A 17,735-nucleotide genomic window follows, 5' to 3' on the forward strand; every position below is an offset into this window, starting at 1 on the left:
ACCACAACAAAGTTGCTCTGTGCCTCTAAGCACTTCCTCCCTTGCTCATATGAGATAAAACCTCCCTCTACTGGAAGCCCTCATGATCTGGTCCTCAGAATCATCTGCCATTCTCCCTTCATACACGCCCACCCTGCGCCTCATGCCTGATTTCCATTCCTCCAACAGGAAACCCTGGTTCCTATCTCCAGATCTGCACACAGACAAAGGCCAGGTCACTGATGGAGGGAGAAGTCTTATTTCTTCTTACAAAAGAAACACAATCTTTTTTTTAATGTCTCCCTCTGCTGCCTCCTTTTTTTTTTTTGAGATGGAGTCTCACTCTGTTGCCCAGGCTGGAGTGAAGTAGAGTGATCTCACCTAACTGCAACCCTCTGCCTCCCAGGTTCAAACGATTCTCCTACCTCAGCCTCCCAAGTAGCTGGGAGTACAGGTACGCGCCACTACACCTGGCTAATTTTGTCTATTTTTGGTAGAGACAGGGTTTTACCATGTTGGCCAGGCTGGTCTCAAACTCCTGACTTCAGGTGATCTGCCCACCTCAGCCTCCCAAAGTGCTGAGATTATAGGCATGAGCCACTGTGCCTGGCATGCTGCCCCCTTTTCATCACTGAGATGCCAACTCAATGTCCTCCCCCAAATGTCAACCTGACCAGCACAGCTAAAGTAGCTCCTTCTACTCACTCATGCTTTACAGCACTTAACACTACCCGAACAACTTGTCTTTTTATTTGTACATGCACTACATTTAATTAAATGAAAACACTTCCATATTTCAAAACATCTCTTTAGATAATAGTTTTTAAAAATCATTTTTAGAATTCTTCACAGTAACCAACAATAACAGAAGCAATGAACAACTATTAAATACTTACTACATGTTGGCTTAGTGCTAAATGTTTTACATGGACCATCACATTTAAATGTTACAAAGCCCTATAAAACAGTGTGCTATTAAGAAATAGGAAATTAGGCCAAGCGTGGTGGCTCACGCCTGTAATCCCAGAATTTGGGAGGCCGAGGCTGGAGGATCGCGAGGTCAGGAGTTCAAGACCCCCTAGTCAACATTGTGAAACCCCATCTCTACTAAAAATACCAAAAAAATTAGCCAGGCCTGGTGGTGAGTGCCTGTAATCCCAGCTACTTGAGAGGCTGAGGCAAAGAGAATCACTTGAACCTGGGACACAGAGGTTGCAGTGAGCAAAGATCGTGCCACTGCACTCCAGCTCAGGCAACAATTTGAGACTCCAGCTCAAAAAAAAAAAAGAAAAGGGAAATTAAGGCACAGAGGATTTAAATTGCTCAATGTTCTGAAACTAGCTAAAAGACAGACCTAGGACTGGAATAAGGGTCTGACAATAAAATCTAAGTTTTTTACTCTTCTGTCCCACCCTTATTCTGTCTCCATTTTAAAGTTACTATGCCATCGTAATACTCAAAATCTAAAATCTGGTGACTGTGAGCACTTCCAACAGATTCCATACTTACTCTTTTTACATTGTTACCACCACCAAGGCAACCAAGAGCTTCAGATCTTTGAGCAAAGAACTCTCCTAAAGATAGACGTAAATAACTGGCATCATCTTTATCCAAATCTGATGTGCTATGTGATTTCCTCAACAGACTGTAATTAATTGTAGCTCCCCAGGACGTATCACCCAGTGCAACCGAAGTGTTATGAGCATCTATGTTTTCTTCCTAGGAAGAAAGTTATTGTTTCATTTCTTTCCCCCAGAAAGTCACCTTTCTGTTGTTCTAATATACAATAATTTTAAAAATCTTACCAAGAAAATTTAAAAAAAATTTTTTTAACACTAGACCAAAAAAAAATTGGACTCTGAAGCATAATGAAGTCCAGAGAAGGAAAATTAGTATTTTTGAACACCTGAATTATAATACGCACGATCACGAGTTGCTCACGACAGTGCTTTCCTGCAATCTCAGCTACCTAGGAGGACAAGATGGGAGAATCATGTGAGCTCAGGAGTTCAAGCCCAGCCTGAGCAACATGGCAAAACCCCATCTGAAAAATAATAAGAATGTTGCTTATTATTATTATTTTACAAGAAGAATATGTTGCTTCATCAAACCAGTCATAAATTTTGAATCTTCAAAATAAGATTGAAATTAGATTGTCATAAATAAGAATCTTCACAAAAAACAAACAGGATTGCCTCACTTTAAAACATTTTTAAAACTATAGAAATATAACCCAGTACAGTGGCTCACACCGAATCTCAGCACTTTTGGAGGCCAAGACAGAAGGATTGCTTGAGCCCAGGAGTTCGAGACCAGTCTAGGCAACATAGCAAGACTCCATCTCTACAAAAAATAATCACTGCACTCCAGCCTGAGTGACAGAGCAAGCCCCTGTCTCAAAAAAGAACAATAAAAATAAACTACGGAAATATCCATTAAGGGCATTAAAGCAATTTTCAGTGAATTAAAGATATATTTCAGTATGTCAATGATCTTCAATTAATAATTTAGAGTATGAGGGAAAAAACAGAAGTTGTCTAGCTGTCTAGAAAATGTCTAGTTGTCTCATATTTTCATGAGAAAAATATAAAATAATTATATACTAACTGTATATATATTCAGAAAGAAAGAACATTTTGCCTGAATTTACATTAATGCAGGAAAAATTTTAAATTTTGGATAAAGCAAATAATTACAAACCTGCATAAATTGATGCTCTTTATTAAATTCTTCTTCATCTTGTGCAATCAAATCATATGCTTCAGCTTAAAAAAGAATACATTTATATAAATACATTAACAATAATGCCTAAACAAACACTAGCACACATACACAAGTTAGTAAAATAAAATACTAAAGAAATAAAGCTGTAACAAATATGTAAAAGCTTGCACTCATGACTGAGGCATCTGTATTAAATGCTTAAGTCTGTGGTTGTCAAACTTTTGCTAAAGAACACCTTGCTGTAGCTGACTTTATCACTGACTTACCCCAATTTACTCAGGGGCTTTACAATGGAATCTGTTTCTTTCTAAAATTAATTTTAGCTGTGGAGAGCTTGGCACTCTTGAATTGAGGCACTTGCCATGAATGCTGCTGGAATTTCATCAGGAATCATCAGACTGATAAGCCCTCTATAAGCCTGTCATGAAGAGGGCTGCAAAAGTGTCCCATGACCCATTTGCCCCCCATCCCAGGAAACCCCAGTCTGAACAAACAAGGACTGGGAGTCCCCTCATGTCTGCCCTCGAGGCTCCTGCAGAGCACCTTGGCTCCCCCTGGGAAAAGGAACGCCAGTCTAAGCACACTCTCAACCCCAGGCCAAAGGCCACAACTAAAATGCCCGCAGAGGCATGGGGCAAATGGGCAAAGAGGGCCAGGGCAAGGAAACACAACTGGGAGTGGGGTGGATTCTAAGAGGCCCAAGACCCTGCTTGAGGCATCAGAATTGCCAACGAACTTTAAATACGTTGGTGAAATGAGAAAGGTCTGCCAGCCACATGCCAGACTGCCTGGCTATGGCACTCTGGGCTTCTCTGTCTGAAACTGCAAGGTTGGAACAGAAAGGAGAAAACTGAAGGGCTACCCAGAGGGGACAGTCCACTCAAGGCCCAAACATGAGGGAGGCTCCCCACTATCCCTGATTGTATCCATCAAGGACCAATCAGATCCACATTGCTCCTTTGTAATCCTAGACAGTGTCCCACATTCATAACCTGAGAGACAAAAGAGACACAGAATATATCTGTTCAGGAAAAGCAGAGCACCAAAGACCACTAACGCTCCCTACCTGTCGGAAACAATGCTAGTTCTTCACCGTGTGAAGAACTCTTATTTGAGACTCTTATTTGAGACAATGTCTTGCTCTATTGCACAGGCTAGGGTGCAGTGGCACAATCTTGGCTCACAGTAACCTCTACCTCCTGGACTCAAGCAATCCTCTGGCTCAGCCTCCCCAATAGCTAGGGCTATAGGCATGTGCCACCAACCCCAACTAATTTTTGTATTTTTTTTTTTTTGGTAGAGATGGGGGTTTTGCCATGTTGCCCAGGTTGGTCTCGAATTCCTGGGCTCAAGCAATTCACCCACCTTGGCTTCCCAAAGGGCTGACATTACAGGCATTAAGCCAAAATGCTCAGCCTGAAAAAAAAAAAAAAAAAACCACACACACATTCTTAACCTACAGCACAGAACTTAAGAATGAGGATCAGGAGAACTATGAAGCCCCCAAAATTATATGCAAAATCATATACTCTGTATGTTTCTATGAAGAGTCACTGTGGGATCTTTGACTCAAGCTGTTAAAAACCACTGCCCTAAAGGATGAAAGGACCAACCAACCAAATCTGATAGCCAAGAGAAGGGAAGTAGGAAACTTGGCCCAAAAGAGGGTGATATGTTTTGGCTGTGTCCCCACTCAAATCTCGACTTGAGTTTTATCTCCCAGAATTCCCACGTGTTGTGGGAGGGACCCAGGAGGAGGTAACTGAAACATGTGGGTCAGTCTTTCCCATGTTATTCTCAAGATAGTAAGTCTCACAAGATCTGATGGGTTTATCAAGAGTTTTCACTTTTGCTTCTTCCTCATTTTTTCTCTTGCCACCAACATGTAAGAAATGGCTTTTGCCTCCTGCCATGATTCTGAGGCTTCCCCAGCCACATGGAACTTTAAGTCCAATTAAACCTCTTTTTGTTCCCAGTTTCAGGTATGTCTTTTATCAGCAGCATGAAAATGAACTAATACAGAGGGTAACCCAAAAGAAACTTAACTTACTTCAAGAAGTTAAATATCACCTGGTTTTTAAACAACTGACCAGACAGCTCAAAATCGTCTTATATCCCTAAGTGCTTTTACTCTGAACTATAAAGGACTCTTCAAAGAAACATCTGTACTAATATTATGTTATCTTGTCTACTCATCAGAAATCAATCACAGCCAATAAGAAACAGAACTTCATTTTTTATGAGAACCTATGCCTATTCTTTGGCATACCTAAAACAATAATCCTCTTATACTGAATGCTTCTGAGGTTATACATGGAAGTACCCCATTTGTGTTTCCCCACTGTCAAACTCTTAGGCCATAAGTAGTAGCAATGCAGCAACTTGGACACACGGAGCTGAGCTATCAGCGAGGAAGAAGCCAGGTATGGGGAAGAGGAGGAGGCAGGCTCTCTTAGGAACTGTTCTGAATAAAGTTTGTAAGTAGGCAAATTTTCATTTAAAATGACTTGGATGTAACAAGATGGCACTCTTTTTTCCAACCTTCCTCTTCTGAATACATCCTTCTATTAAATTTTTAAAGTTCTTTTCTTCTTTCCAGTAAAAAGGCTCCCATTTCACTAATGCTACCTCCACCCCTATTTCCCTGGATCTAGTTCATCCTTCCTAGCACCCATCCACTCTTCCTGTACACCAACCTTTTTAACAGCTTTCCATCTCCCCATCTCCTTTTCTTCCCCACCCATGCTAGTCATCCTTTCCAACCAGACTAGTATTCATTCCCTAAGGACAAGGATGGTTTCATTCAATCTTTCCATTATCATTTCCTATTTTATTTTTTCTTTAATAGTAATATATCTAATAATTCAAATTTAAAAGGTGTATATATGATACCACAATAAAGAGCTTTTCAAAGTTAACCAAAGATTTACAAGGGTATATACTGAAAACTATCTCGCCATCCCTGACCCTAGTTTCCCACACCCCAGAAGCAACCAATAGTTAAAATATCCCTGAAATGTCTACCTGAATTTTTGAGATTCCTGCAGTTAGTATCTATCTTTCCATTGCATGTCTTTCCAAATATCTGTATGTGCACGCTCCCCTCTCCTACCTTTCTACACAGATGTTAAGAGTAATTTATGTGCTTTGAAGTGGATTTTACATAATTTATTTTAGTGACCATTCCATTTGAGTAAGGAAAGAGCTCCTTTATTATTCTGTATGGCCACAGGGTACTTCTTTGTATGGATGCACCTTAATGTATACCCTATTTTGTTCATCTACATTGCATCCAACCTTGTTATTACAGACAATGCTGCAAGTAATGAGCTTGCACATACATCATATACCATTCGTGCAAGTGTATCTGATGAATAAATTCCCAGAAGCAGAACTGCTCAGTTACAGGATAGCACATACGTAACTTTGCTAGTTATTGCAATGTCATTATAGCTGGACAATGTCTAGCTCTGTGCCAAGAATGGACTAGCATACCTGTGACCCTCATATCTTTGCCAACACAGTTTTATTACCAAATTTTTGGATCACAATCAAGGAAATACTGAAAAATACATGATTAGTCAGATTTACAATGAATTCCTTTCCATGAATAAAAATGAACATTTTTTGTTGTACATTTAATAAAACCATTTTTATTTTTCTATAAATCATTTCCAATTTTTCGGTAGTTGGTCTTTTTCTTATTGTTTATTAGAATTGTTTATTTATTAGGAGAATGGACTCTAAACCTGTAATATATATTGCAAATCTTTTATTCTCAGTTTGACCACTAATTTTTAAAAACATGTTATGATAGAGAAGTGAAGTGTACAGTTCAAGGAATTTTCACAATCGGAACACATCTGCGTAGCCAACAGCACAAATTAAGAAGCATAACACTGCCAATACCCAAATCCCCCCAGCCTGGCTTCCCTTGCTACCTGCCCATCCACGTGTAACCACTGCCCTGCAGCTGGCTCTGTAGGAGTGCACTGCTGAGCTGTATACACACAGAACTACAGAGTGTGTGTTCCTGGTCGACTTCATGTCATTCCACATGTTCCTGAGATAGAGCCACGTTGTTGCATGTAGCTGTACATCATTCATTCTCACTGCAACCTAATATTCCAGGGTATGAATAAGCATAATCCATTCTATGGCAGTGGGAGGGCAGGGTGGTTCTGCAGTGATTTAGAAACTTCCACTGCTAATGGGAATTTGAAAATCTGGGGCTGACACAAATAGTGCTGCTATAAACATTTTAGTATGTCTTTTGGTGAATATGTACACCCTATCTGTTGTGTATGTACTCAGGTGTAGAATTATTAAGTCATAAAGTTCACTTTCACAAGACACTGCCAAACAGGTTTCCAAAGTGGCTGTACCAATTTATACTCCCACCAGCAACACATGAGAATTCCATGATCTTTTAAGTGATAAATATCCACCGTTCAGTCTGCATCGTTTTCCTTAGCTCAAGACATCACTGAGCAAGTCCTAACTGAAACTCAGCTTCACACTTCTGATCCCTATTTCCACTAATGACTACTTCTGCCTCAAATCACAATCACCCAGAATCTACACTTTCTTCTGACTCCTTTACTCAGGTAATGGTATTGCCATTGCCCCAAGTAACTCAGACCACAGACCCTCCTCTCTTCCTGCCTTTCTACTATCCCCTGAAGTCCAGCCATCAAATCCTAACCATATTACCTCTACGTCTTTCATTAGCTACTCTCTTCATTTTCACTGGGACACCTAGATTTCTACAACATCCTAAAAACGCTACCAAATGACCTTTACTGCCAGGAGAAGACTCACCAATCAAGTTCTACCAGCAACTAGTCCTGCCACTTTCCAGACAAGCCTCAATCCTGGGCATGGTGGTTAAACCTCAAACCACTCCCTGGCCCTCCTGACCTCTCCAGCTTCACCTCCTAGCCTCTCGCCGCTCTCCCTTCACCCTGCCATAAAGGCTGGCGACAGTGAACCATGCACCTTCTCAAACACATCCACACTTCACCATCCGATTCCCTTCCAATGAGGCTTTTCCACCATTTGAAATTTCTCATATCCCCGAAGGATTACCTGTTAAAAGTCTACTTCAAAAGTGGCTTCCTATATGAAATTCTTTTGCTACCATCTCACGCAACATTTGTTTCTCCTCTAAATTCCAATGATTCTGGGTTGAGTCTCTCATGATGCCAATGACTGTGTATTGTATTCTTGTCTCATCCCTCTGGGCTGATGGACAGTTTCTTAAGGACTGGCATGCTGCCTTATTTATCACTGTATTCCACAACACGAGGCATTTTTGAAAGAAGCTTAGTACAAGCAGTAGATGGAATAATTTCTTCCTCTGGCGCAAGCCTATTAGCAGTAAGGCCAGGCCTGCCAGGCCCGTGAGCACCGTGGCTCCTCGCAGTTACAGAACAGCTCAGCCCTGAGGGTTGCAGCACAGCATCTTCACAGACTCAGGCTCAAAATGCTGTGACCTGGCATTGTGCAGAGCTAAACCAGTTTCTATATTCACTGTCAGAGATGATGCTGATCAACAACCTAACTGCTTCTTTTAACACTTTATCCCTTGAGATTTCGTTATCTTTTTGGTTACTTTTCTTCCATCATTTCTACCATACTTCCTAGCTTTCATGGACTGGTTTTTGTAACTACTGATTTATCAAGACATTTCCTTTGCTCAGGTCAGAATTTTTAAAGGGACAAGCAAAGCCTAAAGTCTCTTCCAGTCCTGCAATACTATGGGGTCTACAAAGAAATATAAGAATGCTATTCTCACTCATTGCCTTTGCTTAAGGATATGGCTCGGCTCATTCTACAATGATTAAGACTGGCTAACTAAAACCGTGGGTCCTATATAAGCTAGTGAGGCACTTCCAGAATACAGTGATAGCCCAGAAGGGATCTGATGTGCCTGACCAACATATATAGAGTAATCTCATAAAGATCAGAAACAGTGAAAATGGTATAATAAATGTTTATCCGTATACTTACAACCAGATCTGAAGTCTTCATTCATCTCATCACTTAGAGACATATTTAAATTTTGTTTGCTATTAAAAGATGTGTAATAGGCAAGGTCCGTCACCCACCTACCCTCTTCATTTTGATAGACCACACTCTGTGGGAGTTCTCTTTCTAAAAAATAAAATTCCAAAAATATCCAATGATACATGCAATAACTAAAATGATAAAACATTCTCAATTTATAAAAAAATTTAGATGACTACCTTAGTTATCAACAGTACTGAAGTCTTGCAAAACTAGTTAGAAAAAGAAAAACCCATTTCCCCAAAAGAAAAGTATCTCTTTGATGGAAGATAAGCCAGCATCAATTACAAAAAAAAAGTCTATAATGGGGAATAAGGCATAAAGAAAAAGAATGTTAAGACTTAGTTAGAAAGGCACATTTTCACTAGATCTCTGATTAAAGATACCATTTCTGAGCAGTTCTCCCTGTACTAGATTTAAAATTTTGTTTAAACTACAAAACACTTAAATATTTAACATGAAAGATTGGCACATTTCACACAGAAATACATCTTATTCAAAACGTACAAACATTTATTTCTTTCACTCTATTGTTTTTGAAAGCCCACTTACTGTCTTTATTCTTTTCAATGGACTCATGACATTCACATGTTTGCCTTTCAGAAGTTGGTGACCAAACGGCATCAGTGAAATTAATTCCACTGTCACTAATAGGTTTCAAAGACGCTATATCCACATTTTCTTGAATGGACACTTTAGGCGTCTCAGTGTCTAAACATCCATCCATGTGCAAAACTATCTTATTTTGATGAGGACACTCTGCCTCCTGTTTTACAGGGTCAGTTGGGTCAAATCCACCATCTGCACTTGCATCATGAAAATTATCAGAGTTAAGTTTCACATCAGTAGCCCTGAGGGTCTTCACCAGAACATCTTTTCTTGTACTTTCCTTTAAAAAAAAAATCAGATTTTTTAACACAGCAACAGTAAGTTTTGTTGTTTATAACTTATGCTAAAAATTCATGAGAAAAATTATATAGTTGATATAAAATGTTTAATATATGAAGGAATAGTACATAGAGTATTCACTGTATTCTAGCCTATGTATGAATATATGAACCAATGATAAGCAACTTACTAAAACCAGACATTGTGATGCGGTCATGGGAAATATATCAAGAGATTCACACACCAAAAGTAAGCTCTATGTGTGCATTACATTACAGGATGATAGAAATGTCAGCTCAACTTTTATTATTACCAATAAAAGTCTCTACAAGAGTGGTAAGCCTATTAATGTGACCAGCCTAATAAAGTTAATATGAATAAACAGCCCTTGATATTAATACTAGATACTAGTATCTTTAATAGGCATAAAGCAGTTTATACTATAAATGCCCCTGAGCAGTCCAATAAAATTTGTATCAGTCAGAGCAAATTAATTCAGTGCCTTAAAACTATGCTCTCCAAAATATTTTTCCAAGTGGCACCTGTTATTCTTTCCTAAAGTAACAACTGCTGAAAAGGGGCTCAAATGTCTTCAATACCGTTTGTGGATATCTGGCTGCCACCATGGTTATTGCATGCCATTGAAACCTATTAACAGCAGTCCTTTCTGCTATAATAAGACAAGCAATAAGAACAATCTGATAAGGCACAGTTTCTGAAAGTTACAATACTAAAACAAGGTTGTTCTAAATAAAAGATGATGACTTTGAAATACAAAAGACATAGGTTCAAATCCTAGTGCCAACCAACCATTTATTAACTGGATGCTTTGCCAACATTACTATACAAAAAGAAACATCAAAATAAATTCCAGATGACTTAAAGATTTAAATGTAAAAGTATAGGGAAAAATACAGATGGATTGTCTTATATCCTTTAGTGGATAATGTCTTCTAAGTTTAACACTCTAATGTCTTGAACTGTGTCCCCTCAAAAAGATATATTCAAGTCCTAAGCCTGGTAACTATAAATTATGCTATTATTCTGAAACAAGGTCTTCACAGATGTAATTAAGGATCTTGAGGTAAGACTATCCTGAATTTAGGGACCCTAATCACAATGACCAATATCTGTATCAGAGGAAAGATAAGAAAATTTTAGACAAAGATACAAAGAACAAGGCTGAGTAAATACAGAGACAGAGAGCTGACTGCTGCTGGTACAAGTCGAGGAATACCAGAAGCCAGCAGAAGCTGGGAGAACCAGGAAGGATTCTCCTCTAGAGCCTTTGGAGGGAGCACCACCCTGCCAGCATCTTGATTTCAGACTTCTGGCCTCCTGTGAGGAAACAAAGTTCTGTTGTTTTAGGCCAGCATGACTGTGGTAATTTGCTCTGGCAACCAAGGAAGCTCACACACACACTAAACCCTAAAATACATAAAGACCAATATATTTTCATAACAAAAATCTTACAAAATTAAGTTAAAATACAAATACTCCAACAGAAAAAAAAGACGACAAATGCCATTTAAAACAAGATAACTACTTTTCATGTACAACACTTGCAAAGATTAAAAATAAACAAAATGTGGAAAATTGGTTTCTTCCGTCAAGCAACTTAATCTTTAATAAGGAAGGTCATTTACAACTTCTAGTTTCCAGTTCTGTGTGTAAACGGCTTGGAAGTCGCCACTCCATCCTGACAAGTAAAAACATGAACAAACTAACAAATCAACAACTATTCTTAGATCCATAAGAGCAGGTAACAGGATAAACTGCTGCCTCTAAAACTGGAGAGATAGACAGGCAAATTCAGAGAATACTAACATACCAGGGGATACACTCTTCTCAAGCAGAAACCTCCACAGTAATCAGCAGAGAAGGAATATCTGACCTGTAACTGATGAATTGCTGCAGGCTCGGTATGGAAAAGTCTGAGAGTTAAAAACTCCAGGGGATCCAGTCATGGGGGGCCTCCATACTTTTGTGAGTTTTACCTCCAGGAACAGAACTCAGTTTTCTTTTTTAGACGGAGTTTCGCTCTTGTTACCCAGGCTAGAGTACAATGGCGCGATCTTGGCTCACCGCAACCTCCGCCTCCTGGGTTCAGGCAATTCTCCTGCCTCAGCCTCCCGAGTAGCTGGGATTACAGGCACGCGCCACCATGCCCAGCTAATTTTTTGTATTTTTAGTAGAGATGGGGTTTCACCATATTGACCAGGATGGTCTTGATCTCTTGACCTAGTGATCCACCCGCCTCGGCCCCCTCAAAGTGTTGGGATTACAGGCGTGAGCCACCGTGCCCAGCCAGAACCCAGTTTTCATAGCAAATAACGGAGAAAACTCCCCGTGGGCTTCCAGCATGGGGAGAAGAAAAGGGTCATTTTGAAATATAACAAGGCATTTTGTTCTTAGGTCTGCCCTCAGGAAAACCTAACCAGCTGGGGTTTTATCTTAGCCTAAGCAGCCTAGGGAAAGGGAAGTACCCAACTCTAGCTCCCTCAAGCTACCCTGTCCATCCTAAGGGGAGGAAAAAACAAACACTTGTGGAGTGCACATTCTAAAGGCACAGGCTCACTGAAAGACTGAGACTAAATAATAGAATTATGGAATGCTTCCCCTCCGCAATACCTTACCACAACGTAATGAAAGGCCTATTTACAGCAGTTCTTTTACTTGGCACATCATGTTCAGATAACAAGAAAAAATTAAAAGGCATACTAAAAGGCAAAAAACACAGTTTGAAGAGACAGGGCAATCATAAGAACCAGTAGAACCAGATATGGCAGTGATGTTGGCATACACAGGCCAGATATCAAAAACAATTATGATGAATATGCTAAGGGCTCTAATGGATACAGCAGACAACATGCAGGAACAGAGTGGCAATGTAAACAGAGAAATGGAACTTATCAGAAAGAATCAAAAAGAAATGCCAGGGGTCAAAACTGGCAACACGTGAAGAATATCTTTGCTGGGCTCATTAGTAGACTGGACAGAGCACAGGAAAGATACCCTGAGCTCGAGCATATGCCAATGGAAACTTTCAAAACTGAATGCAAAAACAACAAAGAATGAAAAAAACAATCTAAAAGAACTGCAGGACAACTAAAAAATGTATAACATGCATAAGGGGACATCAAAAAGTGAAGAAAACAGAAAGCAACAAAACATTTGCAACAATAATGACGGAGAATTTCTCCAAATTAATTCAGACAACAAGCCACATATCCGGGAAGCTCATAGAACACCAAACAAGTTAAAGGCCTAATACAAAGGGCTGTACTTGAAAAAAAATAAATAAAAGCCAAAACCAATACTACACCTAAGCATATCATTTTCAAACTACAGAAAATCAAAGATAAAGAAAAAAATCCTAAAGAAGCCAGCAAGGAAAAAAACAACCTTACATATAAAGAAACAAAGAGCGACATTTGACATCTTCCCAGAAACCATGAAAGCAAGAAGTGAAGTAAAGTATTTTAAAGAGTTGAAAGAAAGAAACCAACAATCTCTAACTCTGTACCCTGTGAAATTATCCTTCAAACATGAAAGGGAAATACTTTCTCAGACGAGCAAAAATTGACGGTATTTGTCGCCAGTAGACCTGCCTTGCAAGAAATTTTTTGAAAACTTATTTTAAGAGAAGAAAAATACATAGGTCAGAATCCTATGTCTACAAAGAAAGGAAAAGCATCAAATACAGAATAAGTAAAGGTAAAACAAAAATTTTCTTTTTCTTTTTTTGAGATGGAGTCTCACCTCTGTCATCCAGGCTGGAGTGTAGCGGCGCAGTCTCGGCTCACTGCAACCTCTGCCTCCTGTTTTCAAGTGCTTCTCCTCCCTCAGCCTCCTGAGAAGCTGGGACTACAGGTACATGCCACCACACCCGGCTAATTTTTCATGTTTTTAGTAGAGATGCGGTTTCACCGTGTTGATCAGGCTGGTTTTGAACTCGTGATCCGCCGGATTCAGCCTCCCAAAGTACTAAAGGCTGCTGTGTGTGCCCTATTTTCCTTATTTTTAACTGGTCTAACAACACATTGTTCAGAAAAATAGTGGCAAAAATGTATTCAACGATGTATGCTTATGTGTGTGTATATATGCATATATATATGTGGGGGGGGTGTCTATATAGAGACACACACATCTGCTTATGTGTACCTACATGTAAGTGAAATGAATGATAGCAATGATACAAGGAATGGGAGGGAGGAATTACGAATATTTTGTTATTATCAGGTACTCAAACTACCCATTAAATAGTACAATGCTATCTGAAAGTGAGTATGGATTAATTGTAAATATATATTGCAAATTAGAGCAACCACTAAAAAAAAGTGGGACAAAAAGAATTATATCTGATATCCTAACAAAGAGAAAATGAAATCATATGAAATGCTGAATTAAGACCACAGAAAAGCCAGGCATGGTGGCTGGCACCTGTAATCCCAGCACTTTAGGAGGCCAAGGTGGAAGAATCACTTGAGTCCAGGAGTTCAAGACCAGACTGGGCAACATAGCAAGATGCTATCTTGACAAAAAATTTAAAAGTTAGCCAGGTGTAGTGGCACATGCCTGCTGCCCCAACTACTCAGAAGGCTGAGGCAAGAGGATCACTTGAGTCTAGCAGTTCAAGGCTGTAGTGAGCTATGATCCTGCCACTATACTACAGTCTGGGCAAAAGAGAGACCCTGTCTCAAAATAATAATAAATAAAATTATTAAAATAAAACCACAAAGAAAAAGACTTAAGAAAAAAGTAACAAAAAAAAAGAAAAACAAATAGAAAATAGTAACAAACATGGTAGACATTAACCCAACTGTATTAATTAATCACTTTCAAAGTCAATGGTGGCTCACATCTGTAATCCCAAGACTTTGGGGAGCCAAGGTGGGTGATCACGAGGTCAGGAGATCAAGACTATCCTGGCCAACAAGATGAAACCCCATCTCTATTAAAAATACAAAAATTAACTGGGTATGGTGTCATGTGCCTGTAATCCCAGCTACTTGGGAGGCTGAGGCAGAAGAATCACTTGAACCAGAGAGTTGGAGGTTGTAGTGAACCGAGATCGTGCCACTACACTCCATCCTGGTGAAAGAGCAAGACTCCATCTCAAAATAAACAAAAAAACACACCAACTAAAAGAGATTTTCAGAGAAGAATAAAAAAACAAGACCCAAGTATACGATGTCTACAAGAAAACAACATGTAGATAAAAAGTAAATGGATGGGTCGGGCACGATGGTTCATGCCTGTAATCCCAGCACTTTGGGAGGCAGAGGCAGGCGGATCATGAGGTCAGGAGTTCAGATCAACCTGACCAACATGGTGAAACCCTGTCTCTACTAAAAATGCAAAAATTGGCTGGGCATGGTGGCACGTGCCTATAATCCCAGCCCCTCTGGAGGCTGAAGCAGAAGAATTGCTTGAACCTAGGAGGCAGAGGTTGCAGTGAGCAAAGATCATGCCATTATACTCCTGCCCAAGCAACATAGTGAGACTGCATCTCAAAAAAGAAAGCAAATGGATGGAGAAAGATATACCATTAAAATACTAATCAAAAGAAAGCAGGAATAGCTATATTACTTTCAGATAGAGCAGACTTCAAAGTAGGGAAAGTTATCAGAGATAAAGCAGGGTACTATATAATGATATAAAGGAATCAATTATCTAGGAAGACATAAACATCCTTAACGTGTATACAGATTACAAGACAGCATCAAAATATGGGTGGTAAAAAATGAATAGAACTACAAAGAGAAATAGATGAGGCCAGACACAGAGGCTCACGCCTGTAATTTCAGAACTTTGGGAGGTGGAGGTGGGTGGATCACAAGGTCAGGAGTTTAGGACCAGCCTGGCCAAGATGCTGAAACCCCATCTCTACCAAAATATACAAAAATTAGCCGGCCATGGTGGCACACACCTGTAATCCCAATTACTTGGGAGACTGAGAACTGCTTGAACCCGGGAGGTGGAGGTTGCAGTGAACCGAGATAGTGTCACTGCACTGCAACCTGGGCAACAGAGTGAGACTCCTTCTCAAAAAAAAAAAAAGAAAAAAAAGAAAAATAGATGAATCAACTGTTGTAACTGGTGACCTCAACACTCCTCTATCAGAAATAGATCAAGCAAGAAGAAATTCAATAAGAACACAATCTAACTCAACACTAACAATCAACTAGATATAATGAACATCTATTAAATACTTCACCCAAAAACAGCAGAATACACATTCTTCTCATTAGGAAAAAAAAAAAATGACACAATAAATACACAATTTGAGTAGGCCTATATCTGTAAAAGAAAGGCAATAATGAGTAACATCCCAAAATAGAATGTACCATGCCCAGAAAGGTTCAACAGTAAATTCCATCAAACATTAAAGGAAGACATTGTACTAATTCTCGACAAGCTTTCTCAGAAAATAGCAGAGGTAATACTTATTAACCAATTCTATGAGGTCAGCATCATCCTAATACCAACACTAAAAACATTACAAAAAAATAAAACTACTGACCCAGGCACAGTGGCTCACGCCCGTAATCCCAGCACTTTGGGAGGCCGAGGCGGGTGGATCACCCGAGGTCAGGAGTTCCAGACCAGCCTGACCAACATGGAGAAACCCTGTCTCGACCAAAAATACAAAATTAAGGCCAGGCACAGTGGCTCATGTCTGAATCCCAGCACTATGGGAGGCTGAAGCAGGCAGATCATAAGGTCAGGAGTTTGAGATGAGCCTGACCAACATGGTGAAACTCCATCTCTATTAAAAATACAAAAAAAAGTTAGACGGGCCTGTGGTGCACTGCATGTCTGTAATCCCAGCTACTTAGGAGGCTGCGGCAGAAGAATCACTTGAATCCGGGAGGTGGAGGTTGCAGTGAGCCAAAATCACACCACTGCACTCCAACCTGGGCGACAGATTGAGACTCTGTCTAAAAAAAAAAAAAAAAAATTTAGCCAGGCCTGGTGGTGCATGCCTGTAATTCCAGCTACTCAGGAGACTGAGGCAGGAGAATCACTCGAACCTGGGAAGCAGGGGTTGTGGTGAGCCAAGATCACATCATTGCACTCCAGTCTGGGCAACAAGAGGACAACTCCATCTCAAACAAATAAATAAAACTATGGACCAATATCTCCCATGAACAAAGATGTAAAACTCTTCAAAAAAATGTTAGCAAATCAAATCAAATAACATATAAAAAACTTATACATCATAACCAAGGAGACCCTAGGTATGCAAGCCTGGTTCAACAATCAAAAATCTATTAATGTAATCTATCACATCAATAGACTACAAAAAACAAAAAAATCACATGATCATATCAATAGATACAAGAAAAGTATCTGACAAAAAATGAACACACATTCATGATAAAAACTCCCAGTAAACTACAGAGAGAAACATTCTCAACTTGAAAAAAGAAAAAACCTATAGTTAACATCATACTTCATGGTAAGAAGCTAGAAGCCTTTCCACTAAGATCAGGAATAAAGCAAGGATGTCTCCTCTCACCACTACTTTTCAACTTCATACTATAAGTCTTGGCTAATGCAATAGGACAAGAAAAGGAAATAAAATGTATACAGGTTGGGAAGAAATAAAAACCATCTTTGTTTGCAAATGACATGACATTTTCTATGCAGAAAATCCAAAAGAACTGACAAAAAAAAAAATTCCTGGACTTAATAAATGATTATAGAAAGATGACAGGATACATGTTTATTATATAAAAGTAAACTAGTTTCCTATACACCAGCAATGAACAAGTAGAATTTGAAATTTAAAACAATGCTATCTACATTAACACCCCCATATATTAAATAAGTTAGGTATAAATCTAACAAAATATATGTAACATCTATATAAAGGAAAACTACAAAACTCTGAGAAAGAAAGAAAATTTTTAAAAAAACAGATATTTAATGTTCACGAATAGGAAGACTCAACAATGTCAAAATGTCATTTCTTCCCAACTTCACCTATGTATTCAATTTAATACCAACCAAAACCCCAGCAAGTTCTTTCTGGATACTAACAAACTGATTCTAAAGATTATAAAGGC

At 39.2% G+C, this 17,735-nt stretch overlaps 1 protein-coding gene across 50 annotated transcripts in view; it reads right to left on the reverse strand.

Moving 5' to 3' along the window:
- The window catches only part of CEP192 (centrosomal protein 192), a 146,011-nt gene that overhangs the window by 87,304 nt on the left and 40,972 nt on the right, over window positions 1-17,735 (reverse strand). For 42 of the 50 annotated variants that reach the window (XM_054243939.2, XM_078347700.1, XM_078347699.1 and 39 more), the window contains 4 exons: window positions 9,325-9,661; window positions 8,716-8,859; window positions 2,680-2,744; window positions 1,489-1,698 (listed from right to left, as the gene is read on the reverse strand). In XM_054243939.2, the coding sequence (XP_054099914.2) occupies window positions 1,489-1,698; window positions 2,680-2,744; window positions 8,716-8,859; window positions 9,325-9,661 (756 nt within the window). The remainder of the gene's footprint in view (window positions 1-1,488; window positions 1,699-2,679; window positions 2,745-8,715; window positions 8,860-9,324; window positions 9,662-17,735) is intronic. The other 8 variants (XM_078347703.1, XM_078347702.1, XM_078347691.1 and 5 more) reach the window with 1 other exon arrangement.

This window comes from Callithrix jacchus, chromosome 13 (assembly GCF_049354715.1).
Source record: "Callithrix jacchus isolate 240 chromosome 13, calJac240_pri, whole genome shotgun sequence".
NCBI lineage: Eukaryota > Metazoa > Chordata > Mammalia > Primates > Cebidae > Callithrix > Callithrix jacchus.